This window comes from Astatotilapia calliptera, chromosome 7 (genome assembly GCF_964374335.1).
Source record: "Astatotilapia calliptera chromosome 7, fAstCal68.1, whole genome shotgun sequence".
Taxonomy (NCBI): Eukaryota; Metazoa; Chordata; class Actinopteri; order Cichliformes; family Cichlidae; genus Astatotilapia; species Astatotilapia calliptera.
The window spans coordinates 24,538,121-24,564,849 of NC_137428.1; the positions used below are offsets into that span (position 1 = coordinate 24,538,121).

The 26,729-nt window shown below is 38.4% G+C and overlaps 1 protein-coding gene across 3 annotated transcripts in view; it reads right to left on the bottom strand.

The window, feature by feature from the left end:
• Nucleotides 1-3,119: 3,119 nt before the first annotated feature.
• Nucleotides 3,120-26,729, bottom strand: part of uhrf2 (ubiquitin like with PHD and ring finger domains 2) — a 50,325-nt gene continuing 26,715 nt past the window's right edge. For 2 of the 3 annotated variants that reach the window (XM_026173803.2, XM_026173807.2), the window contains 13 exons: nucleotides 23,977-24,195; nucleotides 23,690-23,799; nucleotides 22,110-22,296; nucleotides 19,948-20,071; nucleotides 7,821-7,928; nucleotides 7,598-7,702; nucleotides 7,393-7,499; nucleotides 6,978-7,140; nucleotides 6,534-6,671; nucleotides 6,189-6,426; nucleotides 5,800-5,951; nucleotides 5,429-5,527; nucleotides 3,120-4,587 (listed from right to left, as the gene is read on the bottom strand). In XM_026173803.2, the coding sequence (XP_026029588.2) occupies nucleotides 4,441-4,587; nucleotides 5,429-5,527; nucleotides 5,800-5,951; nucleotides 6,189-6,426; nucleotides 6,534-6,671; nucleotides 6,978-7,140; nucleotides 7,393-7,499; nucleotides 7,598-7,702; nucleotides 7,821-7,928; nucleotides 19,948-20,071; nucleotides 22,110-22,296; nucleotides 23,690-23,799; nucleotides 23,977-24,195 (1,897 nt within the window). In that variant the 3' untranslated portion in view covers nucleotides 3,120-4,440. The remainder of the gene's footprint in view (nucleotides 4,588-5,428; nucleotides 5,528-5,799; nucleotides 5,952-6,188; nucleotides 6,427-6,533; nucleotides 6,672-6,977; nucleotides 7,141-7,392; nucleotides 7,500-7,597; nucleotides 7,703-7,820; nucleotides 7,929-19,947; nucleotides 20,072-22,109; nucleotides 22,297-23,689; nucleotides 23,800-23,976; nucleotides 24,196-26,729) is intronic. The other variant, XM_026173804.2, reaches the window with a different exon arrangement.

Here is a 26,729-nt window from a genome sequence, read left to right on the forward strand (position 1 = left end):
GTCTTCCTAAGGGTAGCTTGCATTAATTGGAATTGTATCAAGTATGAAATGCTGTAGTGAAATTTCAAGTCTTATCTGTATTAGAGCTTTTGAACTCTAGTATAATCTTCAATTTGACAGGAAACCAGTAATTTCCTCTATTGGTGCCCTACATTGTTAAATAATTAAATACATTCGGTTGTCAAGACATCTATAGAGTGTCATGGGATTTACACTCACTTGCCACTTTATTATGTACTAAAATGGACTCCCTTTGACTTCAGAACTGCTTTAATTCTCTGTGGCAAAGATCTCCCATTCCTCCACATCCCAAAGGTGCTCATATGCATTGAGATCTTATGACTGTAGAGGAAATTTCACTGTAATGTTTAAGAAACTATGATCCTGCTGAGAGCAGCCATCAGACAGTGGGTACACTGTGGTCATAAAGGGATGGGCACGGCCAGTAAGAGTACTCAGAAATGCTGTGGTTTAAACGAGGCTCAGCTTTTCTGTTTACACACCACTCTGCATTTAATCATTAGTTATTAATCTCTGGCTCTCTTCCACAGTGTGTCTGTTGTCCAGTCCTCCTCTCCTCAGCCCCAACAGGCACGCCAGACAGCCGCCTCTCCCTGAGCCTGGTTCTGCTGGAGCTTTCTTCCTGTTAAAAGGGAGTTTTTCTTTCCCGCTGTCACAAAGTGCTTGTTCAAAGGAGTTCATCTGATTCTTGGAGTTTTCTCTGTATTATTATAGAGATTCTGCTTTATAATATAGAAAGCACCTTGAGACGACTGTTGTTGTGATTTGGTGTTATAAAAACAAAACTGAACTGAATCGAGCTGATACTAAGGGGCCCAAAGCTGAGAAAATATCCCCCAATTCATTACATCATCACCACCAGCCTGAACTGTTTACACAAAAGCAGAACAGATCCATACTTTTATTTAGTTACTGAAAATTTCTGACCCTACTGTCTGTGGCAGCAGAGATAGAAAATCATCAGACCTGCAACATTTTTCCAATTTTGGTGAGCATGTGTGAACTGTACCCTCAGTTTCCTGTTCTTACCTGACAGGAACGGCACCTGCTGTGACTTTTCTGCTGCTGTAGCTCATCTGCTTCAAGGTTTGACATGCATTCAGAGATGCTGGTCTCCTTACCTTGGTTGTAATGACTAATTATTTGAGTTACTGTTGAGCTTCGAGCCTTCAGCTCAAAGCAATCTGGCCATTTTCCTCTGACCTCAACAAGGAGACTGATTGGATATTTGTTTTACCTGCAAAACAGTCAGATGGATTTACTGACCGTTTTATTTTGAATATATAAATCTAACTATAATAACAAAATACATTATAAGCAGTAAAAAGCAGAGCTTGAAGAAGAATAGGATGAAGTTTACACTGTGTTTATCCTACCTCGTTAATACAAAAAAAAAAAATACTATTACAAAGCATTGCTTTCTTGAATCCAAATATTTAATAGGTACATATCAAGTAATATCATGACATGTATAAAATTTCAGATCACAATATGAAGCAATAAAACTCCTCAGACTGGCGTTTGCTGCAAATGTTTGAAGTCGCCAACATAAAAAAAATGACTAATGATTAAAACAGAAGCAACTAAAATGGCTGAGTAAAAAAAAAAAAAAAAAAAAAAAAAAAGGTGTGCAGACACAGATAATAGTAAGCATTCTAGGAAAATCAAGTGTGACTTCTTAAACTTTTTTTCTCTTCAACAGAGTGCAATAAAGAAACGAAACAAAAAAAACACAGCACTGAAGCCAAGCGTCCACAAGACGTCTAAAAGTTGTTAGTACTGTAGGTTCACGGAGGGCAGGAGACAGTGGAGTGAGAGGAGGAGGAAGCAAAGGTCACGGCAGAGAAAGAAAGGAGGGGTATCAGCTTGCCAGTCAATGCAAGAAGAAATAAATCTGAACAATATTAAGCAACAGTGGAAGTAATGCACATCACAGTTAGCTTTAAAGACCATAGTAGCATCTGTACTTGCATGTTAATAAAAAAGAGAAAAAAATAAACAAAAAAAAAACCCAACAAAAAAAGAAAATCCTGAATGATTGAGCAGAAACAAGGACATCACCACATACAAACAGCCTGCCAATGAAGGGGGGGTTCGAGGGGGAGGGGTCAGACAAGAAGACAGCGTTCACCTCTGATCTGAATGTCAGCAGAGTTTTAAAAAAAGAAAAAAGCTGAGGCTGCCCTCGTCTCAGCTTTACGCAAAACACGTCTGTGCCTCGAAGGCCTTTGCACCTTAAGGGCTACATTTTTCCCACAAAGCCGACTCGGATGCACGAACCGAACGTCAGCGCTCCAGGTGACCTCTGTCCGAGACTGCGCCGCTGCTGCTCTCCGTGAGGCGTTTGTTAAAGCTGCTATCAGACCTGCCAACCCTGGACATTTTAAAGTACCATATCAGCACTGGAAAGAGGTGCGAATCTGCCTCCTGCGCTCACAATTAAAGCAACACCTTTTTAAAGTATGATACTGTCAGAGGGCACAGAGGCTTCTGAATTCAATGTCAACAAAATATCTGATGAAAGGCAACAGCAGAAAAAAATAACACAAGGTAAGTGAACATGGGGGTGAGGATGTGCTGTTTTTGGGTCCAACAGGTGATGACAGGACTGTTACCACGTGTTACTATGCAGCCAAACATACAAATAAAGAACAAGAAGTTCAATAACAATTGGGGATTAATGTGATTTATGGTCAAACATTGAAAGAAAGAAAAAAAACCCAAACAACTTATAAGTAAGAATATTTTTGAGTGTCAGTAGTATCCTGGACTAGGTATTGTTATAGTGTCTCAAACTCAAAGAAGCTAATGATTTATGCAGTGCACTCCAAGTGCTTTTAGTAGTCTAGTTTAACATCAGGGATGGGTCGCTAAATATATATTAAAAAAAAAAAAAACTTTTTTTTTTTTATTTAAAAAAAGCATTTTAAAAAAGTAGTTTTCCAAAATAGAGGAGAATAACATCATGCTGGACACCTCCAGAGCTCTCCACCGACCATTAACTAACAGGTAGAACAGCAGCAGATGAACAATAAAGACCAGCCAGCTTTATGTGAAGGCCTTCTTGAGTGCAGGGACACCAGTCACTGAAACAGAAGTGCATCTAAAAACTCTTTAGTCTTTTATTCCTGTAACATCAAAGCATTCGTTGAAAAACACCAGAACATATGGACCTGACATACCAGGACAGTTTTGTCGATGTCATCTGACTTAATAAGTACAACCGTGAACCAGAACTATATTTATAATCCTCCGTGTGTGACGTTTAACACATTTCTGACACTGCTGGACTTTTTGGTGCTTCTGAAGAAGTTTCAACAGTGTGTTTGTTCTATCTCGTGTTCAGGCACAAATCACCAGCCGAGGTTACTTTTTAAAAGCAGACTCCTGCAATCTTTGCCCATAATCGGCCCTGTGGCCTTGTGTCTTTATTAAAGCAAATGGCTTTTCTGACTCGACGTAAAACGTAAAGAGGGGACTCACTGGTGCGTCTCATCAGTATGTAAAATTTGCAGCTTTGTTGGAACCATAAATTTTCCAGCACTCTAAACAAACTGGATGCAGTTGCCAATTTGTGTTCCCTGCCAATACAAGGAAAGTTACCCCTGGTGAGACATCTGCTATTCCCGTTAGCTCAAGGCAAAGCAATGGCATTATTCCAAGTGACATGAGGAGCAGGATGTTAGCACTTGCTCCTGATTAACCTACAAAACAAGCCTGCTCCACATGTCGGTAATAAAGTGCTTCATGGGAATAAGACATAGTGTGCTTAATTATAAATGCACGTTAACAACAGATCAACTCTGTCAGTCAAACGACCTACTCACCTCCGCCGCCTCCTAGCACCGGCCACTTTTTATTAGCCAGCTCAGAAACGGCTCAGATTGGCTCAGTGCTTTGGTGTAAAGCTGCATGCATGGTACACAAAATGCAAACAGGGTGGCAGGAAACTAAACTCTTAACTGCTGCGCTTGTGATGTTGCCGGGGGAGAATTTGCACTCTGACGGCATAACGCAATTAATTGAACCGGTGGACAACACGATGGAAAGGGAAAAACTGTTGAGATGGCTAGTGTGAGCGTGAGTTTGGGGACTCTTTTTTTTTTTGTGCATTGGTTTTCGTGTGCGTTCGTGTGGCAGGAAGTTTTAAAAAATGTCCTCGGTTGATTTTTCAGGCTGGTGATGCTGATGGAGACAGTCCAAGTTCAACAGATGAGGTCAGTCCCTACTGAGGTTGTTTGTGTATGAATGATTGTATACATAAATGGCTGTATATGCAATATACATTAGCCCGTGGGTAAGTACATTATGAGTGTGCAATGCATTTTAAAGTGGAGCTCTAGGTACTTGACAGTATACGAGGGTGCACAGAATGGGTGCTTATGTGCGTGTATCCTACTTATAAACGTGATTTCGACCTCATCGGCCCTTGCTGTAGCCGGGAAAGAACTGGTCGAGCAGCATCTGAAGCGTCTTGTTTTGGGTCATAACGTAGTCCTTGCCCAAGTCGTGGCGGCAGGCGGGGCAGGTGTACACCTTTGCCCGAAACGACCGTTGGAGACAGGTCTGTGAAGAGAAGGGTGAACGTTACTGTAATACATGAAGACTGTGTGTTTGTTCTCCCCCTACACAATCAGGAGCTGACTAAGCAAACTTGGTACACATGTACACCTGAGCCCCTGAAGGTTCTCATCCTCATCATATATTCTGATGTGATCATGTTGCCAAGCAACCACAGAGCAACAGGCTTAAATAAACTGTTTTTTAAAATTATGCACCTATAACACTGCATCAAACATTTTTATTTCTCAAAAATAAAATCTAATTTATATTCGCAAGACTTCAATTGTGCGTGACATATTATGCTGTCAAGTTGCCTGGCAACCACCTAACAACAGGCTAAAACGAACTTTTTTTTTTTGCTTTCACACACCCTAAAACACCATATAATGGGCATCACAAACAAAAAACTGAAACAAAATGTGAAAAAAAACCAAACAATTTTTTAACAAAAATAATAAAGTAATAAACTAGATTCTTGAAAAATATTAAAAGTAATATGTGATTTTGTGAATGTGGACAAAAAACTAAAATATACAATATAAAATACAGGTAACATTTACTTATTTTAAGTATTTGTTTAATACTTGAAGTCCGATGAAGCTTTGATCAACATGTTTATACCTGTACTGACGTACTTGCTAAAATCATTCCCTCTGGCATAATACTTAAAAAGATTAAAACACTGAGACTTAAACAAACTAAACATTTCAAACAATAAAAAGCTAAACTGAAACAAGCACACCTAATGTGGAAACCTAGTGAAACAAAAAGTCAAAATGAAATAATAATCAACAAACAATAACCGCAGCATGTCCACATAATAGTTAGAAAACAAATCCTATACCTTGCAAACATTGTGTGAGCAGACAGTGGTGATGGGCTGGAAGGCCAACTCCTGGCAGCACACACACATGAAGATCTGCTCCATCTTGCGAAGGAAATTCTTCAAAAAGAAACGTCAAAGGAATGAAGGTGGGAAAGAAACAAACACACTAAAGTTGTAGCAATTTTGAATTATGGCGATGTTGCTGCCTTTTTAACCTGCTTTACTTATAAATCAACAGCAACAGACAGGCTGTAAATCTCAGTCAGTAAATCTTCTTACATCGAGAAGATTTATTATTTAGAGCACATGGAGCGAGTTGCTGTGAGATACTTAACATTTTTTATAAACATAAACCAGAGATGTGTATTGTGGTATACTAAATTTTATACCGGTCCCTCTTTAAGGTGCTCCATGGCTTCATCCCAGAGTTTCTTGTTGGCTGTGTCCTCTTGGATCAACTGCTGCTGCTGCTCTGACAGCTGGAAGGTTTCCTCTATCTTCACCCGTTTAGGAGGAGGCTCTTCCACCGGTTTTGACTCTGCTGAGAAAACAAACTAAGACTTCAGAAACAGAAGGATCTATCCTCGGAGACTAAAAAAATATATATATATATATTTACAGTGGTGTATGGCTAGGTAAAAAAAATATCCTAGTGGAGTTTGTGCTTTTAAATATTCATTTCCCATCTTCAAAACTGTTTCAGTGATCACACTGGTCTCACCTGTCCTCGTCTCACAATACCTTGTCTGACCTGCTTTGAGCTTCTAAAAGCACCCACCACTATCTCTTGTTGTCTTCTGCACTCCATTACTTTGTGGAGACTCCTCTTCCACATTGGCCACTGGATGCTCGTCCTCCTCCTCCTTGTCATCGCTCTCCTCTTTCTCCTTAATCTTGCGTTGCCTCCGTGGCCGCCCCCTCCCGGGATAGTGCTTACTGCGGCCGCCCCGACCGGGTCGAGCACAAGCCTCCTTCTTTGATTTGTTGGCCATGGCCGCCAAGTAGCCTGGGGGGTACTGCAGACGCACAAGGAGAGACAAAGAAGATTGAACCTAATTTTGAAAAGTAGAAATGAAGTGCACCAACAAAGGCACACGTGCCTGATTTAAGACACATATCTAACCTGAACAGCAAGGCCCAGTTTCTTGATCCTCTCCACACCTTCAGGGGTCCAAGGCGCTGGCTCCTGATCATCTCGTCTCAGCAGGTACCTCCACACCAAGTAACCGCACTTCCCGATCTCTGGCCAGTACTTTACCACCTACGAGCCGCCATCAACCACAGCAAATTTCATTCAAAAAAAAAAGTGAACTGAAGTTTTGAAGCAGCTCTGACTTAAGACTGGTGACAAACGGTTTCTAAGACAGAAGAAGATGAAGATTTAGAAGCGCAGTGTTAGTTATAGAAACACGGCTGTAATAGGATCCCATATAGCTTGAAAGGCAGCTTTTAAAACTTCAATCATTCTGTAAGTTTGTACACAACCTGCACTCTGTATCGACACTATTTTATGCAGTGCTGCTTGCAGTAAGCAGATGTATTTCTGGTGGACAAGATTTGGCGATACCTTGTAAATGCCATCGTAGCGGTTTCCTTCTTCGGGAGCATACTTGCTAATGCGGCGACCTTTGGAGCTGCGGACCACTCGTACAGGTTTTCCTGCTCGCCAGTTCCTGGACTCTGCTCCGTCTTTGTCATTCAGAGGTGCATCGCAGTTTAAGGCCAGTGCCCTGAAGGGGTCGGGCAAAACAGAATTATCTTTATTACATGTGAGAATTACAAGAAATGATGGCTTAATGGTTGAGAAATCCTTATTTCAGTACAGAAATAAGGATTTATTTACTAATTAAAAATCGAGACAATGAATGTGAAGGCTATACTTCATGTTGTTATTTAAATCAAGAGATTAAAGCAAATAAACCTGAAGCGAGGCAGCTTTCATATTAAGAAGCATGGACATCAGAAACAACCAAGTGCCCCACCTGTTCATGTGAGTCAGCGTCTGGTCAAAAGAGTGCTCTCCGATCCGTTTGTTTCCTGAGAGGTCACGACCCCCGCTGCCCGTGTAGGTGAACTCGTCTCCCCGGTCCTACCACAGATCACAGTGACCATAACATCACGAACAGCAGGCAAACGTGCAAGATTCACAATAAACTAGCACGGGGAGAGAAACATTATAGGACCCACCACTTCATCTTCAAAGCCTCCAGCCAGCACCAGCGAATAGGAGCCATCGTTACTGCGCCCGTGGATTCCGCCGACATGTGGCCTGTGAACCCCTGCCTCGCTCACCTGAGGGGGATACACGGAAGGAGAAACAGAAGTGCAGAGTGAGGCATGATTTTTCTTTAAATGTTCAAAATATATCTGATTATCATGCAATGTTAAAAAAACAATAACGCCAGCTAACCTGAACTCTAAACTTCCAAGTGGTACCAACAGGAACACCAGGAATGGGTCCATAGTGGTTTGAAGGAACAATAGTGCATTCTTTAGTACGCCCCACACAGGCCATACCCTGCAATTATATGAAGAAAGAACAAAGATGTGCACAAAAAAATACCAAAATGAGCACAAATGCCTTTATATTGCATTCGTTTAGCACAGCGGTCATGCAAATATCAAATGTACAGTAGCTTAATCAGCAGTTATATTTTAACAGCGATCAGCATCCCATTTAGGTGGCATATACGGTTCTTGAAAGTCAGAATGCAAGACAGCTTTTGCGAGGAAAAGCGTTTTATTTTAAGGGTTCTAAAATCGTGTTAATAAGAAAAGTCAAGTATAAATGCTGCATGACTCAGGGCGCATAAATGTGCCCAAACACACAAGCCAGGCTGTTTTCAATTAGTCCACCGAGAAAGGGAGCATTCTGGTAAAGAAAGGAGTTATTTTCCACTGGCAGTTCCAGGAAAGTGGCTAAGTCATGCTTAATGGCATTGTTCACATTACACACACCGCGGAGCAGAGCGTCAGAGAGACAGCAAGGCCAGGATGGAAACAGGCCATGAGAAGAATCTGAAGGGATTTTGAGGAAAATATTTAACAGCATGCTTAGATCAGATTCAAATTAAACTAGAAAGTGCATTTTCTGAAGAAACTGCAGTGTGAATGCTTGAATCTGAATGTATGCACTGAAATGAATTAATTACTGAATTTAAGTTAAAAATCTTGAATGAGATAAAAAAAAAAACAACCCAAATTTAACCTGAAAACAAAAGTACTGAACTGCTAAAAGCTGAAGGTTACACAGAAGAAGAAGTTGGAAAAAAAGCTGAAAATGTTTTAATTGTAAATTAGAAAAACCTCAGAACTGAGAAAAGAAAATTCAGAGTCAGAAAACATCTGAAAGAACATTAAAAGTTCATATTCTTTGAATCACTGAATGACTAAAATGTGATCCCTCCGCTTTGATCCACACAGTTTAAAAAATGTAAAAGTCTGAGCTTTGAAAGACAATGTTGGAAAGAGAACAACGATGGTGACATTTTGAGGGTAAAATGATGGCTGTAACACTGTGGACACAGCAGCAGTTGAAAGAGAAGTGTTTAAGATGAATCTTGGCAGAGTGAGAGAGAGAGCTCGTTAAGCAGGCAGGTGTGAGCCTGGTTGCTATAGTGACCGCACCCAATGGCTCCATACACACGTACACAGACATGCGCCTCACTTTTGCTGCTTAAAATGAACAGAAAAGTCAGGCCGAAACAAATCGCTCCCAAATGAAAAGTAAAAGTCGTATTGACAAAATTCTTTCACCGTGAGCGACAGCAATGTCTAGTCTACCTAATTCTCAGTTTTCATGCCTGTGGAGCTTATTATATGGACGTGGTGACAGTGGAAAGACACCATGCTCTTCTGATTTTCAAACGAACCTTCTGAGCCATTTTAACATTAGAGTCTATGGAAGAGTTGGAAGGAGGAGGCTGTGCATTGGTGACATTTATGAAAGAACCATAACACCTAGGACAATAGTAAACACATTGGATGAAAGAGGACAGCCATGGCTACGTTTTGAGGGTAAAATGATGGCTGTAGAGCAAACGCTGTGGACACAGCAGCAGTTTTAAAAAAGATTTTAAGATTAATTTTTTTGCTCCTCTCACTCTAGCAGTTGAGCTCTCTCACTCTAGCCCCAACATTCCGTCCCATACACACCCATTATAAACTCTGAAACGGGTGAAAAAACATCATGAAACTTAAACTGGAACTGAAGAAAAAGTATAATAGATATTGAAAAGATAAATACAAGTTGAATAGTTGAATGTCTTGTCTTCGTTTTAAAGTTTGAATGGTGGCTCTATGTCAATGTATGTGGAAGTAGTAAGAGTTTAAAAATGAGTAAGTTGAATGAGAATTTGAAGGGTCTCCCCATTGAAATACATGGGAAATTTTGGGAAATTTTTGTTGAATAAAGTTGAATAAAATTAAAAATATAAATGTTAAAAATATGAAAAATAGAAGCAGTCATGTCCAAAAGAAGAGGAATCTAATGGTGTTTGAATGGTTTTTCTAAGTTGAACGGTTTTGAAGGAGTAGGAGTACAAAAAACGTACGGAATACAGAATAAAATATAACTAGAAAGTGCATTTTCTGAAGAAACTGCAGTGTGAATGCTTGAATCTGAATGTATGCACTGAAATGAATTAATTGCTGAATTTTGAGTTAAAAATATTGAATGAGATAAAAAACAAAACAAAAAAAAAACCCGAATTTAACCTGAAAACAAAGGTGCTGAACTGCTAAAAGCTGAAGGTTACACAGAAGAAGAAGTTGGAAAAAAACTGTAAATGTTTTAAATGTAAATTAGAAAACCCTAAGAAATGAGAAAAGAACATTTAGAGTCAGAAAACATCTGAATGAATATTAAAAGGTCATATTCTTTGAATCACTGAATGACTAAAATGTGATCCCTCCACTTTGATCCACACAGTTTAAAAAGTTTAAATGCCTGAGCTTTCAAAGATACGGTGTTGGAAAGAGAACAATAATGGCGACAATTTGAGGGTAAAATGATGGCTGTAACACTGTGGACACAGCAGCAGTTGAAAGAGAAGTGCTTAAGATGAATCTTGGTACAGTGGCAGGCAGAGCTCGTTAAGCAGGCAGGTGTGAGCCTGGTTGCTATAGTGACCGCACCCAATGGCTCCATACACACGTACACAGACATGCGCCTCACTTTTGCTGCTTAAAATGAACAGAAAAGTCAGGCCGAAACAAATCGCTCCCAAATGAAAAGTATAGGTCGTATTGACAAAATTCTTTCACCGTGAGCGACAGCAATGTCTAGTCTACCTAATTCTCAGTTTTCATGCCTGTGGAGCTTATTATATGGACGTGGTGACAGTGGAAAGACACCATGCTCTTCTGATTTTCAAACGAACCTTCTGAGCCATTTTAACATTAGAGTCTATGGAAGAGTTGGAGGGAGGAGGCTGTGCATTGGTGACATTTATGAAAGAACCATAACACCTAGTACAATAGTAAACACATTGGATGAAAGAGGACAGCCATGGCTACGTTTTGAGGGTAAAATCATACCTGTAGAGCAAACGCTGCGGACACAGCAGCAGTTTTAAAAAATATTTTAAGATTAATTTTTTTGCTCCTCTCACTCTAGCAGTTGAGCTGCCTCACTCTAGCCCCAACATTCCGTCCCATACACACCCATTATAAACTCTGAAACGGGTGAAAAAACATCATGAAACTTAAACTGGAACTGAAGAAAAAGTATAATAGATATTGAAAAGATAAATACAAGTTGAATAGTTGAATGTCTTGTCTTCGTTTTAAAGTTTGAATGGTGGCTCTATGTCAATGTATGTGGAAGTAGTAAGAGTTTAAAAATGAGTAAGTTGAATGAGGATTTGAAGGGTCTCCCCATTGAAATACATTATAAATTTTTCTTGAATAAAGTTGAATAAAATTAAAAATATAAATGTTAAAAATATGAAAAATAGAAGCAGTGTTGTCCAAAAGAATAGGAATCTAACGGTGTTTGAATGGTTTTTCTAAGTTGAACGGTTTTGAAGGAGTAGGATTACAAAAAACGTACGGAAGAATAATAAAATATAACTAGAAAGTGCATTTTCTGAAGAAACTGCAGTGTGAATGCTTGAATCTGAATGTATGGACTGAAATGAATTAATTGCTGAATTTTGAGTTAAAAATTTTGAATGAGATAAAAAACAAAACAAAAAAAAAACCCGAATTTAACCTGAAAACAAAGGTGCTGAACTGCTAAAAGCTGAAGGTTACACAGAAGAAGAAGTTGGAAAAAAACTGAAAATGTTTTAAATGTAAATTAGAAAACCCTAAGAAATGAGAAAAGAACATTTAGAGTCAGAAAACATCTGAATGAATATTAAAAGGTCATATTCTTTGAATCACTGAATGACTAAAATGTGATCCCTCCACTTGGATCCACACAGTTTAAAAAGTTTAAATGCCTGAGCTTTCAAAGATACGGTGTTGGAAAGAGAACAATAATGGCGACAATTTGAGGGTAAAATGATGGCTGTAACACTGTGGACACAGCAGCAGTTGAAAGAGAAGTGCTTAAGATGAATCTTGGTACAGTGGCAGGCAGAGCTCGTTAAGCAGGCAGGTGTGAGCCTGGTTGCTATAGTGACCGCACCCAATGGCTCCATACACACGTACACAGACATGCGCCTCACTTTTGCTGCTTAAAATGAACAGAAAAGTCAGGCCGAAACAAATCGCTCCCAAATGAAAAGTAAAAGTCGTATTGACAAAATTCTTTCACCGTGAGCGACAGCAATGTCTAGTCTACCTAATTCTCAGTTTTCATGCCTGTGGAGCTTATTATATGGACGTGGTGACAGTGTAAAGACACCATGCTCTTCTGATTTTCAAACGAACCTTCTGAGCCATTTTAACATTAGAGTCTATGGAAGAGTTGGAGGGAGGAGGCTGTGCATTGGTGACATTTATGAAAGAACCATAACACCTAGGACAATAGTAAACACATTGGATGAAAGAGGACAGCCATGGCTACGTTTTGAGGGTAAAATCATACCTGTAGAGCAAACGCTGCGGACACAGCAGCAGTTTTAAAAAAGATTTTAAGATTAATTTTTTTGCTCCTCTCACTCTAGCAGTTGAGCTGCCTCACTCTAGCCCCAACATTCCGTCCCATACACACCCATTATAAACTCTGAAACGGGTGAAAAAACATCATGAAACTTAAACTGGAACTGAAGAAAAAGTATAATAGATATTGAAAAGATAAATACAAGTTGAATAGTTGAATGTCTTGTCTTCGTTTTAAAGTTTGAATGGTGGCTCTATGTCAATGTATGTGGAAGTAGTAAGAGTTTAAAAATGAGTAAGTTGAATGAGGATTTGAAGGGTCTCCCCATTGAAATACATTATAAATTTTTGTTGAATAAAGTTGAATAAAATTAAAAATATAAATGTTAAAAATATGAAAAATAGAAGCAGTGTTGTCCAAAAGAATAGGAATCTAACGGTGTTTGAATGGTTTTTCTAAGTTGAACGGTTTTGAAGGAGTAGGCTTTGAAAAAACGTACGGAAAAATAAAATATAATAATAATAATAATAATAATAAAGATTCGAATAACAATACTGTGAATGCTTTTCAAGCATTCACACTAATAATAATAATAAAGATTCGAATAACAATACTGTGAATGCTTTTCAAGCATTCACACTAATAACTAGAAAGTGCATTTTCTGAAGAAACTGCAGTGTGAATGCTTGAATCTGAATGTATGCACTGAAATGAATTAATTGCTGAATTTTGAGTTAAAAATATTGAATGAGATTAAAAAAAAACAAAAAAAAAACGAATTTAACCTGAAAACAAAGGTGCTGAACTGCTAAAAGCTGAAGGTTACACAGAAGAAGGAGTTGGAAAAAAACTGAAAATGTTTTAAATGTAAATTAGAAAACCCTAAGAAATGAGAAAAGAACATTTAGAGTCAGAAAACATCTGAAAGAATATTAAAAGGTCATATTCTTTGAATCACTGAATGACTCAAATGTGATCCCTCCACTTGGACCCACACAGTTTAAAAAGTTTACATCTCTGAGCTTTGAAAGACAAGATGTTGGAAAAAGAACAACGATGGCGACGTTTTGAGGGTAAAATGATGGCTTTAACACTGTGGACACAGCAGCAGTTGAAAGAGAAGTGTTTAAGATGAATCTTGGCAGAGTGAGAGAGAGAGCTCGTTAAGCAGGCAGGTGTGAGCCTGGTTGCTATAGTGACCGCACCCAAGGGCTCCATACACACGCACACAGACATGCACCTTACTTTTGCTGCTTAAAATGAACAGAAAAGTCAGGCCGAAACAAATCGCTCCCAAATGAAAAGTAAAAGTCGTATTGACAAAATTCTTTCACCGTGAGCGACAGCAATGTCTAGTCTACCTAATTCTCAGTTTTCATGCCTGTGGAGCTTATTATATGGACGTGGTGACAGTGGAAAGACACCATGCTCTTCTGATTTTCAAACGAACCTTCTGAGCCATTTTAACATTAGAGTCTATGGAAGAGTTGGAGGGAGGAGGCTGTGCATTGGTGGCATTTATGAAAGAACCATAACACCTAGTACAATAGTAAACACATTGGATGAAAGAGGACAGCCATGGCTACGTTTTGAGGGTAAAATCATACCTGTAGAGCAAACGCTGTGGACACAGCAGCAGTTTTAAAAAAGATTTTAAGATTAATTTTTTTGCTCCTCTCACTCTAGCAGTTGAGCTGTCTCACTCTAGCCCCAACATTCCGTCCCATACACACCCATTATAAACTCTGAAACGGGTGAAAAAACATCATGAAACTTAAACTGGAACTGAAGAAAAAGTATAATAGATATTGAAAAGATAAATACAAGTTGAATAGTTGAATGTCTTGTCTTCGTTTTAAAGTTTGAATGGTGGCTCTATGTCAATGTATGTGGAAGTAGTAAGAGTTTAAAAATGAGTAAGTTGAATGAGGATTTGAAGGGTCTCCCCATTGAAATACATGGGAAATTTTGGGAAATTTTTGTTGAATAAAGTTGAATAAAATTAAAAATATAAATGTTAAAAATGAGAAAAATAGAAGCAGTCATGTCCAAAAGAAGAGGAATCTAATGGTGTTTGAATGGTTTTTCTAAGTTGAACGGTTTTGAAGGAGTAGGAGTACAAAAAACGTACGGAATACAGAATAAAATAGAATAAAGATTAGAAGAACAATACTGTGAATGCTTTTCAAGCATTCACACTAATAATAACTAGAAAGTGCATTTTCTGAAGAAACTGCAGTGTGAATGCTTGAATCTGAATGTATGCACTGAAATGAATTAATTGCTGAATTTTGAGTTAAAAATATTGAATGAAATTAAAAAAAAAACAACCAAATTTAACCTGAAAACAAAAGTGCTGAACTGCTAAAAGCTGAAGGTTACACAGAAGAAGAAGTTGGAAAAAAGCTGAAAATGTTTTAATTGTAAATTAGAAAAACCTAAGAAATGAGAAAAGAACATTTAGAGTCAGAAAACATCTGAAAGAATATTAAAAGGTCATATTCTTTGAATCACTGAATGACTAAAATGTGATCCCTCCACTTGGACCCACACAGTTTAAAAAGTTTACATCTCTGAGCTTTGAAAGACAAGATGTTGGAAAAAGAACAATAATGGCGACAATTTGAGGGTAAAATGATGGCTGTAACACTGTGGACACAGCAGCAGTTGAAAGAGAAGTGCTTAAGATGAATCTTGGTACAGTGGCAGGCAGAGCTCGTTAAGCAGGCAGGTGTGAGCCTGGTTGCTATAGTGACTGCACCCAATGGCTCCATACACACGTACACAGACATGCGCCTCACTTTTGCTGCTTAAAATGAACAGAAAAGTCAGGCCGAAACAAATCGCTCCCAAATGAAAAGTATAGGTCGTATTGACGAAATTCTTTCACCGTGAGCGGCAGCAATGTCTACTCTACCTATTTCTCAGTTTTCATGCCTGTGGAGTTTATTATATGGACGTGGTGACAGTGTAAAAACACCATGCTCTTCTGATTTTCAAACCAACCTTCTGAGCCGTTTTAACATTAGAGTCTATGGAAGAGTTGGAGGGAGGAGGCTGTGCATTGGTGACATTTATGAAAGAACCATAACACCTAGGACAATAGTAAACACATTGGATGAAAGAGGACAGCGATGGCTACGTTTTGAGGGTAAAATCATACCTGTAGAGCAAACGCTGCGGACACAGCAGCAGTTTTAAAAAAGATTTTAAGATTAATTTTTTTGCTCCTCTCACTCTAGCAGTTGAGCTCTCTCACTCTAGCCCCAACATTCCGTCCCATACACACCCATTATAAACTCTGAAACGGGTGAAAAAACATCATGAAACTTAAACTGGAACTGAAGAAAAAGTATAATAGATATTGAAAAGATAAATACAAGTTGAATAGTTGAATGTCTTGTCTTCGTTTTAAAGTTTGAATGGTGGCTCTATGTCAATGTATGTGGAAGTAGTAAGAGTTTAAAAATGAGTAAGTTGAATGAGGATTTGAAGGGTCTCCCCATTGAAATACATTATAAATTTTTGTTGAATAAAGTTGAATAAAATTAAAAATATAAATGTTAAAAATATGAAAAATAGAAGCAGTGTTGTCCAAAAGAATAGGAATCTAACGGTGTTTGAATGGTTTTTCTAAGTTGAACGGTTTTGAAGTTATAGGATTACAAAAAACGTACGGAATACAGAATAAAATATAATAATAATAATAATAATAATAATAAAGATTAGAATAACAATACTGTGAATGCTTTTCAAGCATTCACACTAATAAAGATTAGAAGAACAATACTGTGAATGCTTTTCAAGCATTCACACTAATAAGCAACTAAGTGAGCGGGAGAAGTCTCCCTGTCTCATTTTCTGTTTCAGCAGATACAAGGATGCAGTTGTTGCTTTGCCAAGTAGGAAGTTTAAATGCGACCTTCTAACGCCTTGAAAAAGTGAATGGAGCAAGTTCACACTCATTATAATAATCAAAACCCTTCATAATCAATAACACATCAATAGGCGATCGTCTAGCCTGTGATGAGAAAATGATGTCTGACACTTCATTCACTTTTTTTTTTACCTCTCATTTACACAATGGTGCCATTTTTTTCTGTTGTTTTAGATTAAATTGTGAAGCAAAGCGGTGTGATTTGGAAAATAAATCTATAGCACAGAGCATCACTGCTAACTTTTTGTCCTTCACTTGAGCCGCAGCTACCAAACGCTGCTCAGAATATATAATTACATATTCTACTCATACATATTTATATATCCACAGCACTTAACAAATTTATTAGACCTTCACATAGTGTAAGGTTTGTGCCACAGCTGCCCTAAATTTAACAGTAGGCCTACTGGTAATTACCAAAAAAAATTTCTTTTTAATGTTTCTGTAATGGTTAATGCACCAGAATGTGCAAACCTTTTAATCAAAATGCTAGTTTTAGCTGACATATGATAAATTTATATATTTTAGATATTATATATGTAGTTCTGGTTGCATATACAAATTTACTGCACTAAAAAAAAAAAGAAGCAAAAATATAGTAAAGCAGATTATTATTTTCTGACTATGAAGCCAAATTTGTGCATATATACTAATGTGCAAGTTGACTATATACACAACTCAATTGGCCATATTGTAAAAAAAAAAAAGATCCTTCACTTTATTTATTGAAGTGTTTTGTGAATCAACACCTTTGACAAAGTGGCATTATAAACCAGGACATTAAGGCATCCAAAAATACTAATAATTGACTAATAACAACTGACTAATAGGCAAATATTTAAAAAAAAGACAAAAACATGAACAAATGTCGCTGATATATGCAGTGCACCAAACTGCAGTGACTCATCAGACCAGCCAAACAACAGCTAGCGTTAGCTCAGAGCGCCGGTAAATCACAGAGTGTGGAGGAGCAGCGGCAAAAAACAAACAGATTGTTGATTAGGATTGAGGATTAAACGTTCAACAGTTCACCGTCTGTAAGGTAACCACAGCGTATCTGCACCTGTGCTCCGTCACACCAGAGTAGAAATAAGACCTCCTTGCCACTACTAAAAAGTCAGTGACTGCTCTGTGATTGGATTGAATTTCTATTCTGTTGGATTGACTAAAATCACTCTCACACAGATCTGCGAAGGTTTACAAGTAATTGTCATTTCTACACAAAGACAGACTGCCAACACACAGTCTGAGAGAGTCTCAGATTGTAAATAATGAATGTGAATTTCTGCTTAATGCACAGTTCTGTGTATGTTGACAGTAACAGACTTGAAATTTTCACCAGTTTCTCTCAGCTACTAATCACATTACCACAAACAGATTGCGTGCAATTTAACCCCATTCAAAATTGCCTGACACCATGTTATTGTCGTTTCATTGCTGCTTTGCACCGAAGTTGCTTTGAAGACGGTAGCTGACCGTCCGTGAGTGGTGGCAGACCCGGTCCCCATCTTTGAAGAGTGTGACTATTGTTGCATCAGTGACTCACCCCAACTCAGCGGGTTTGGTGTGGAATGCGAGTCTTTTGGTGTACGAGAGGAGTAACCACAGTAGCATAAAAATGAATGCCTTTAGCAGCAGTAACCTTTATTTTCTCAGCTGTAAAGTGTGTAACCACGCTGCAGTGTAGTTGTTGCTAATAGTGAAAAAGCTGTGATAAACTTTCAAGTGAAACCAATCATGTCTGTTTAGACCGCTTGGCCATTTACAGTATTATCATCTGCCTGTTTTTGACATGACAATAAATTTTAAATTCAATATTAGAGACAAAATCAGTATATTGTGACTGAAAGACTGAATTTATAAAGTCACTTTGGGATGGCGGCATAAAGCTTAATAAATGCTTAACTTATAATACATTATATCTACTGCTTATTAAAAGGCTACTTTTGGCTGCTCCCTTTTATCCCAAGGGGTCTCCCCCAGCAGATGGATCTGCATGTTTGATTTGGCACAGGTTTTACACCGGATGTTCTTCCCGATGAAATGCTCCCATTTATCCGGGCGTAGGAACAGCACTGTGTAAGCTAGCTTGTGAGCCCCACTGAGGCTATGTGTGTGTCTCAAACCAGGAATCTTTGGTGTGTAAGGTGATTGTGTTAACCACAACACTATGGAGCCACATGTATGAGACGTTCAATAAAACCTTATAAATGGAGTATGTCTGTTACGTGAAAACTTAATTTGAAACAAGCTACTTTGTCTCTGATCAAACATAATGCAACATACACAACAGACAATAACTGACAGCAAACATGTAAAAAGTAAACTGAAGAAAAGGCAGCTTGGATTAAGTGAATGAAATACAACGATGTTTGCTTGCATGGCCTTAGCTTTCTTCTTATAGCAGTTTGTCGTAAGGTCATTGAGTAAACTGAAACGGTGTGAAGAAAAAGAACAATTGTGTCTCACTAAAACAAAAATAAAACCTTCACCTTAAAAACGTGAAAGCTACTGCACAAAACTACGTAAAACAACATAAAACTATACTGTAAATATATTTAATTTTAGTCTGGAGCGCCGCAGACCTCATGGCCTGTCTGGTGAGACTTTCATGCACATGCTTACAGAAACTCAGAGTGTCTAAAGTGTTTTGCTTTGTTAATTTCTTCTATCTCACTTATGACAAAGATCACAGCTATTATAATAATGAATAAAAAATTTAAGCTAACACCGAAGCTACTAAACTAAAACTAATTTTTTTTTCAGACTTCAAAGACTAAACAAACTATCAAACTCACAACAGAAATGAACTGTAAGGAAACAAACATTAAAGTAAAGTAAGTCATGTTAAAACATTATGAACATTTCTATGTAAATATACTGTTTCCATTATAAAATGTACTACACTGGAAGCATAAATGTTCACCGTTAGTGTAGGAGCCATTCTTGGGTTAATACCTTATGTGGTCACTAGAGGTCACCTTTTTCTGTTTTGATTATGTAATGTAAAGGTATTTAAGGTAGACGCACGTAATCGGCGTCAGGTGTGTCATTGAGAAGGCAAACAGTTTGTGACCGTTGCGCTGTTATGCTAAGTCGATACAGAATAAAGACCAAAAAGGACAAGATACATACTGCTGGATTTATTGGACTGTGAACTTAATTCATGCATACCAGTGACATCGCGTCACCCCCGTTAACGACCACCTCAGTGGCTTCAAGCGTAGGCTTAGCCTCTACAGTTAGTTCCTTCAGTGATCTGGTTATTCAGGTTTTGAGATGTAAAACGCCTCTTCTGTCTCTCATAGCCAATATGATGGAGTGAAGCACTTTTTAGTGTTTTGATAATAAAACAGAGAAAAGGCCTTCGAGAAAAAAAACCCCTGCTTTGTTATTGTTTTATTTGTATTTGTCTACATGGCCTTTGCTTCTTCAGGACAATATGAACTCTTCCCTCCAGCTTTCTATTGAAATTCACTTTCATTCTTACAGAGCAGCTGTCAGTCCACCTTTGCTGTATGTGTGCTTTAGGGTGCCCTTGGGTCTCACCTTTCCCCAGTCTCTTTGACTCTCGGTGGTTGCAGAAGGCATTTTGGCTTTCTTCTTGCTGGCTTTAAGCTTCTCGCCTGCCTTGACAACCTCACTGGTGTCATTCTTACAGGTTGGACAGTACCTGGCAAAATAAGAAGGAAACAATTTCCGTCAGTGCTTCCTAAAATTTTAGGCCAGCCTACAAATGCCTCTACTCTGGCTTTGTAAAATCAAAAAACTGCAGCAACAATGTTACAACTTAACATATATGGGATTTTTAAGACTGATAGCAACACCAATATTTGGGGATTTTAAAATTGTGATATATCCGCCGATATTTTTGTCTTTCAGACACGCAAAACTTAATTAGATTTTCATAACATTTGTCATTGATATTATTTTATGATATATGCGTGGCTTACACATTCACGTTCTGCCCAACTCTGCTTTGATCAGCTTCAACAAGTGTTGCCAACATGGAAACTGTGCCCTCTGATGAGGAAAGTATGCATCATCAACACTTACAACACAGTTAAAGAATATCTGTCCCGCCTCTTCTTTACTTATAAAATTATAATTGATCAGCTGCTGTAAATATTAATACCAATATATCCACAAATAGCTACTATTGGCTGATTATCTGACTTAAAACAAGGTGTTTTTTTAAATGTACTGTTAGTATGTCTTCCTCCTACAGAAAAAATAAAAACAACATAATTTCTGTTTTCTAATTATAAGAAAATGTCTGGATAATGAGCTGCCAGCACTTAATTTCTCAAAGTGTGAGCCCAAGAAGCAGTACTAATGGGTTTCTTTGATTTACAACAGCAGCACTGCTTTGTAATGTAGAGAAGAAAAAAAACAGACATAAGTAGTTCGTGATATGCGAACAAAATTTCCTTGAACAGTTTTACACTAAAAGAAAAAGCAACAATATTGGGGTGGGTTTTTTTTAGGACTTTAATCCCATAGATTTAGTGGCCCAGCCAATTTAAGATCAAATTAGCCTTTATGCTCCCCGGGATCTAAAATGAGAGAGAGACCCCTGAATTATATGAACAGAATTTGACAGTCATGTAAAATTAAAAAAAAAAAAAAAAGGTGCTAATAATGAAAAAAATTCTGATTTTTTTGTTTTGTTGTGTTTTTAAACAATGGGTCCACACACACAAAAAAGGGGACATTTTCTGTTATTTAACACAAAGTTCATGTTTCATAACTACAGGACGGTCAATAAGCAATGGTTACCAGATCTTTTTCCAGTTATAAAATTATTTACATATTTTATTTCTTAAAATTTAAGCACAAGAGTCGTACTGACATTTCTTTCATTAACTAAAGCAGCATTTCTTTATCATGTATAAAAACAGATATATTGTTGAAATTGCACTTTTCTTTCTTATATTGTGGTATCTCAGGGATCTGATCTAATCACTGATCTGACCTACAAACATCCAAGTGAACTGTATGTGGCCCATAATGTAAAATGCGTTTGACATCCCTGAGCTACAAGTTTTTTTTAGGTTTAGGAAACATAACGTAAAAGAATGAAATTTTTGTGGACGTTACGAAAATGCATCAAAAAGTTAAAAACGATAGATGAAGGGGTCTTGTTTTATTGTCGTTTACTTATACAAAGAACAACAGAAAAGCAGGCCGAGCTGTTCTCAAAGCATGCCTTACCAGAGCTCTTTGTAAACCTTAATTATTAAGAATTTCCATGATTTAATCTTTCTTAAGCTTTTTTCTAAATTCCCACACTGACAAAAAATTAAAAATGTTTATTTTCAAAGCCATTAGTATTATCTTCTCTCCGCACCAGATACAATCAGTACCTGAACTGTTTTTCCAATAATCTCTCTGACTTCGTTGCAATACTGTGGGAGAAACAGACAGAACCCAGAACGCAAGATAATGAAGCTTTGCGCCGTTTTAGAAAATGATGCCAAGAAGGCGTGGAGATCTGTTTGGCAGAAAGTCTTTCAAAGATTAGATTAACTCCCACCTGTGAGCGCATGGTTTCATTACTATATATTGATTTTACCCTCAATCACCGCTTAATTACTACACTAATACATTTTAGCCCACATTTAAACAGCACTCATCAGCCTTTTTTCCTGGTTAAATGACTGCGAGGCTCAAAATCTCGCAGCAAAATGTCGAGTGGCGCTCTCTCTCACCAGTCCTCGTCATCTGGGATGGTGGCCAGCGGTGGGTTGAGGCAGTAGATGTGGAACGCCATGTTGCACTCATCACACAGCAGCTGCATGTGAGCGTCCTGCTTCCCCCCGCACACGCAGCAGGAGCAGAAACGGCACTCTGCGTCAGGGTCGGCCTTGCAGTGCTTACACTCCGGACCACTCTTTCCTGCAGCATTCATAAATGCAAACACATGTATGAACAGAATGATAATATCATGGTATTCCTGCACTACATAACGACAAAGGATTGGCAGGCGTAGGTTTTGTAGGAGCACTGCAAGGGGACATGTTAAGCATGAGACACATGATTTTCTGCATTATGGTTATTAGGGCAACTTATTCCCAACTGTTTTTATTTAATATTACAAATGCTAGGTCAATCCACACACAGACATAATTTACTCTTCAGTCTTAAGTTGTCAGACTTCATTTTGTTCAAGTAACCTATCTATAATGTGTATTTGTCACATGTTCAAATCAATAATACATTCATTTATTTTGAATAACAGCTATTAGTGTTTCAGCTTGATATCTGCTCATTTCCCAAACGAGAATTTGTTTTCTGGGACGTTTTTTTATGCCAACTGTGCTATTGAAGCAGACTGAAAACAAGAAGGATGGGCTGCACTGTTATAAGACGAGTTGGGCATCAATCACACAGTCAGCAACCACCTGGCAACCTCTGGTCGAAAAATATGTATGTATTCCTTGGCTGGCTGGTAAGAGTTTACTAACTGTCGGTGGGTGAAATCGGTCACAAAGAGGCTTCTGCACAGAGGCTGTCTGCAAACACTTGCTAACTGACCACTGTGCGTGAAACCTGAAAAAAAAGTGCAACAAACCAGGAACACAGAATGTTCCCTTTCAAGGTAAAAAATGGCTCATTACCACTGAAACCGAGTTCTAAAAGGCACAACTTTTACTTTGAGCTGTGTTGCACTCTTCAAAGTTTCACTACTGCTTACAGAGTAGTTGGCAAATGTCTGCAGACAAGTTGGCGCATTCCAGACAAATTACAGGCAACCGTGGCAAACTGCTGGCAATCAAAGCGATGGCAAAGATGTTTTCATTGACATACTGTAATCTTCTTTGTGACCGATTTCACCTAACAACCACTTGCAACCAGTTGGGGGATACTCTTCCATGGTGACTGGTGGTTGGTAGGCAATCTCTAGACCTGAGGAAACTAGCAACAGCACATCTAAACTCAAAAAACAGTGGCTGACAACTTGGTTGGTTTTCAGGCTTTTTAGCAAAATAACAATAATTTAACATCAGTCTTCCTTTTTTTCTTCTGCCTGACACTAATAACTGTTGGTGATACAGTGGCTCTACAAACATTTTTCATGTTGTGAGGAAAAAAAAACAAAACATGTTGACTAAGAATAAAGACCCACTATAGAAAATGTTTTTATTTCTTCTTTTTTCTAACTAATTCCTCAGCTTTTTTTAATTTGTTAACTTTGGGAACAAATGTATGCCTTCTGAATACTGGTGCGCAAACTATTAACGGCAAGTTTGGTATTATTTTCAGTGCTCAGGATTGAGCTCGTTCATACGTTTAAACTGTCCGTCTGCAGCCGATAGTGCACGAGCTCCTGGTTTCTCCACTTGGTAGATTTCATCCAGAAAGTGAATTTTACAATCCCCAATCACATCTCCAGGACCCCTAAATGGAGAGCATGTGACATGGAAAGGAAAAAAAAAAAAAAGAGAGAGAGAGAGAGAGAGAGAGAGAAAAAACACAAGATTTGCCAAACTGATATTCTGATAAAGAAAATAAAACTAGCACTAATGCCTTCACACCTGAAAGCATCACCCTGAAATCTTGAAGGAAGATGCTCACCCGAGGAGGATATTGACTCTGAGCTCTTTATTAGTGCGGGAGGTTTGCTTGAGGGACACAATCTCTGCGTCGAACCAGAAGCCCCTTTCATCTGGTGTCTCCATGTTGTAGTTGACCATCACATGCATGCCCACCTCAAGCTGGTCCCACCGCAGCAGTGTCCTGGCACGTGGTCGCACATCCACCGGTCGCATTTCCACCACACCATTCTCTGGGTAGCTGAGGAGAGACAGATTAAGAGCATGGAATCTTTGTAACAGTTATATAACCCAATTTGTCTCAATGCTGTATGTAAGCTACTACAAATACTGAATATAGTGCTTGTGAAGTGAGCAGTTAACGTACAACTACAATATAAACCCATAGGTTAAATTAAAATGGGAAACTTCTCTATACAAACAGAAAAGGTCTTCACTTGAAATCTTAAACTTAAAATAATCACAGTTGTGATGTACCTTTGAGAAAAACGTAGAATCCCCAGAGGAAAGAAAAGATGGAATATGCAGCCATGTTTTTGGTACAAGCTGATGGACAAGCACTCCAAGTATTTCAAAGCACAATGGGTTAAGTCACAGACTGCTCCACTGATAACAAATAAAACTATTCCTATGAAAGAACGCGCAGATCTAAAGTCTACATGAACCTCCGAATACTGAAAGTCAAATACAGATAATACTGCACAATTCACATTCTTTTTTGTTGCAGAAAATCTTAATTCTACTTTTTTCTTTACATGTGAATTTAACCGTCTTTGTGTCCAGGGAGAAAATACAGTAGTCACAAATTGTGCAGTTTTTGTAATTTATGATGTCCTTGTGACACCACAGGTGTACTAATTTAAAATCAAATCTATTCATATATTGTAGCTTTTCAGAGAAGCATTTCTATAGGAGACATTTGCCCACAACATCTTTCTGACTGGTGATTTGAGAGAAGGATCATAATAGATTCTTACCACCATGATCTCGTGGCACATCTGCACAGAAAATCAATTCAATTCAGCAACCTTGGAACTGCAATTGGAATAACCTCTTACCACTTAACAACTGGACTGTTTTATTTCCAAGAGCTCATGTGTGACTGACAAATTACACATTATACTTTTCAGATATTTTCAGAAGACCTCCACTTGACGTGTTGTTTTCAGAAAAGAAAATGTCCATTACTCTCTACAGCAGCTTTATTATATTCTCTGGGCTCATTTAACCAAGTCATACACTTAACAAAACAAGAAAACTAGTGTGGTTGGACTGAGCTTTAGTCATCTATCAACACAGCACAGTTTCTGGGAAGCACTCCACCTTTTGCTACAGTCAGCAACAGCAGACAAAAGCAAAATTCATAGTTATGGCAGGATTAGGCTAAATAAAACAGAATCAATCAGAATCAGAATACTTTATTAAACTACATTTATTTTACCAAGCAATATAAACACTTTGTCGCATCTTAAACACGTCCAATAGATCCTCGCAAGACACTGACCTTTTCAAGCCAACTGTGGTTGGGCTACAAGCGCAAAGCTGGAAATTTGGCAAAAAAGGTTTGCTCATTATCACGATTCTGAGGAGAATCCAGCTACCTCACAAGGTGATAAACATCTACCAAAATTCTTAAACCCGTCTTTGTGTTAGTTCCAGGTACGAGAAGTTTCCAGGACCACATTTTTGGAATAGACACAAGCACACACTGATTCATGAGATGGAATAGACTGGCATTTATATAGCACTTTTCTTTTGCTACTCACCACTCAAAGCACTTTGCAGATTTTACCCTTTGACATACTCTCATCAGCCACTTCATTAGATAAATCTCAGTTGTGCTGGATTAGAACTGCTTTTGCCTTCAGAACTGTTTTAATTCTTCATGGCACAGTTTCAACAAGCGGCTGGAAACATTCCTCAGAGATTTTGGTCCGTATTGACATGATAGCGTCACACAGATGCTGCAGATTTGTTAGCCACATTCATGGTATGAATGTGGAGCTAAGTGTTACCAGCGACATCTGCCATCTCGGGTGTGTGTCCCTCTGCATTACCTCCCTTAATTTACCTTATTGCTGCAGTTACCGCTTTTACTTTAGTTGAAATAGTGTCTCTAATGTTGATTCAAAGTCAACGACTAGCCTGTTCTGCAGTGCTAGTCAGAGCTTTAAGAACTTGCCACTGAGCTTGCCTTGAATGCCCATGTCCGTCAGGACCGTGATGGTTGACTTCCCTGCAATATTTTATGCAGCCAACTTCAACTGTAAACTCATGGTCATGATCAATAAACCAGTTTAAAATGATGTGAATTTTATGACATGGCGCGCTATATTGGTGGAGGATGACGGATATACTGTGGTCATAAAGGGATGGTCAGCATTGATACTCCTGTAGGCTGTGGTGCCTCAACCACAACCAATCCAAGTTGGTACAAAGGTGTAGGAGTGTGTTTATGGGGATTTTTGACCATTCTTCCAGAAGCGCAATTGTGAGGTCAGACAATGATGTTGGGCGAGAAGGCCTGGCTCGTAATCTCCGCTCTAATTCATCCCAAAGGTCTTCTATCGCGTTGAGTTCAGGACCCTGTGCAGGCCAGTCAAGTTCTTCCACACAAAACTTACTCATCCATGTATTTTGGACCTTGGTTTGTAAACTGGTATGCAGTCATGTTGGAACAGGAAGACACCATTCCCAAACTCTTGCCACAAAGTTGGGAGAATGAAATTGTCCAAAATTGCTCGGTATGCTGAAACATTGAGAGTTCCTGCTTCA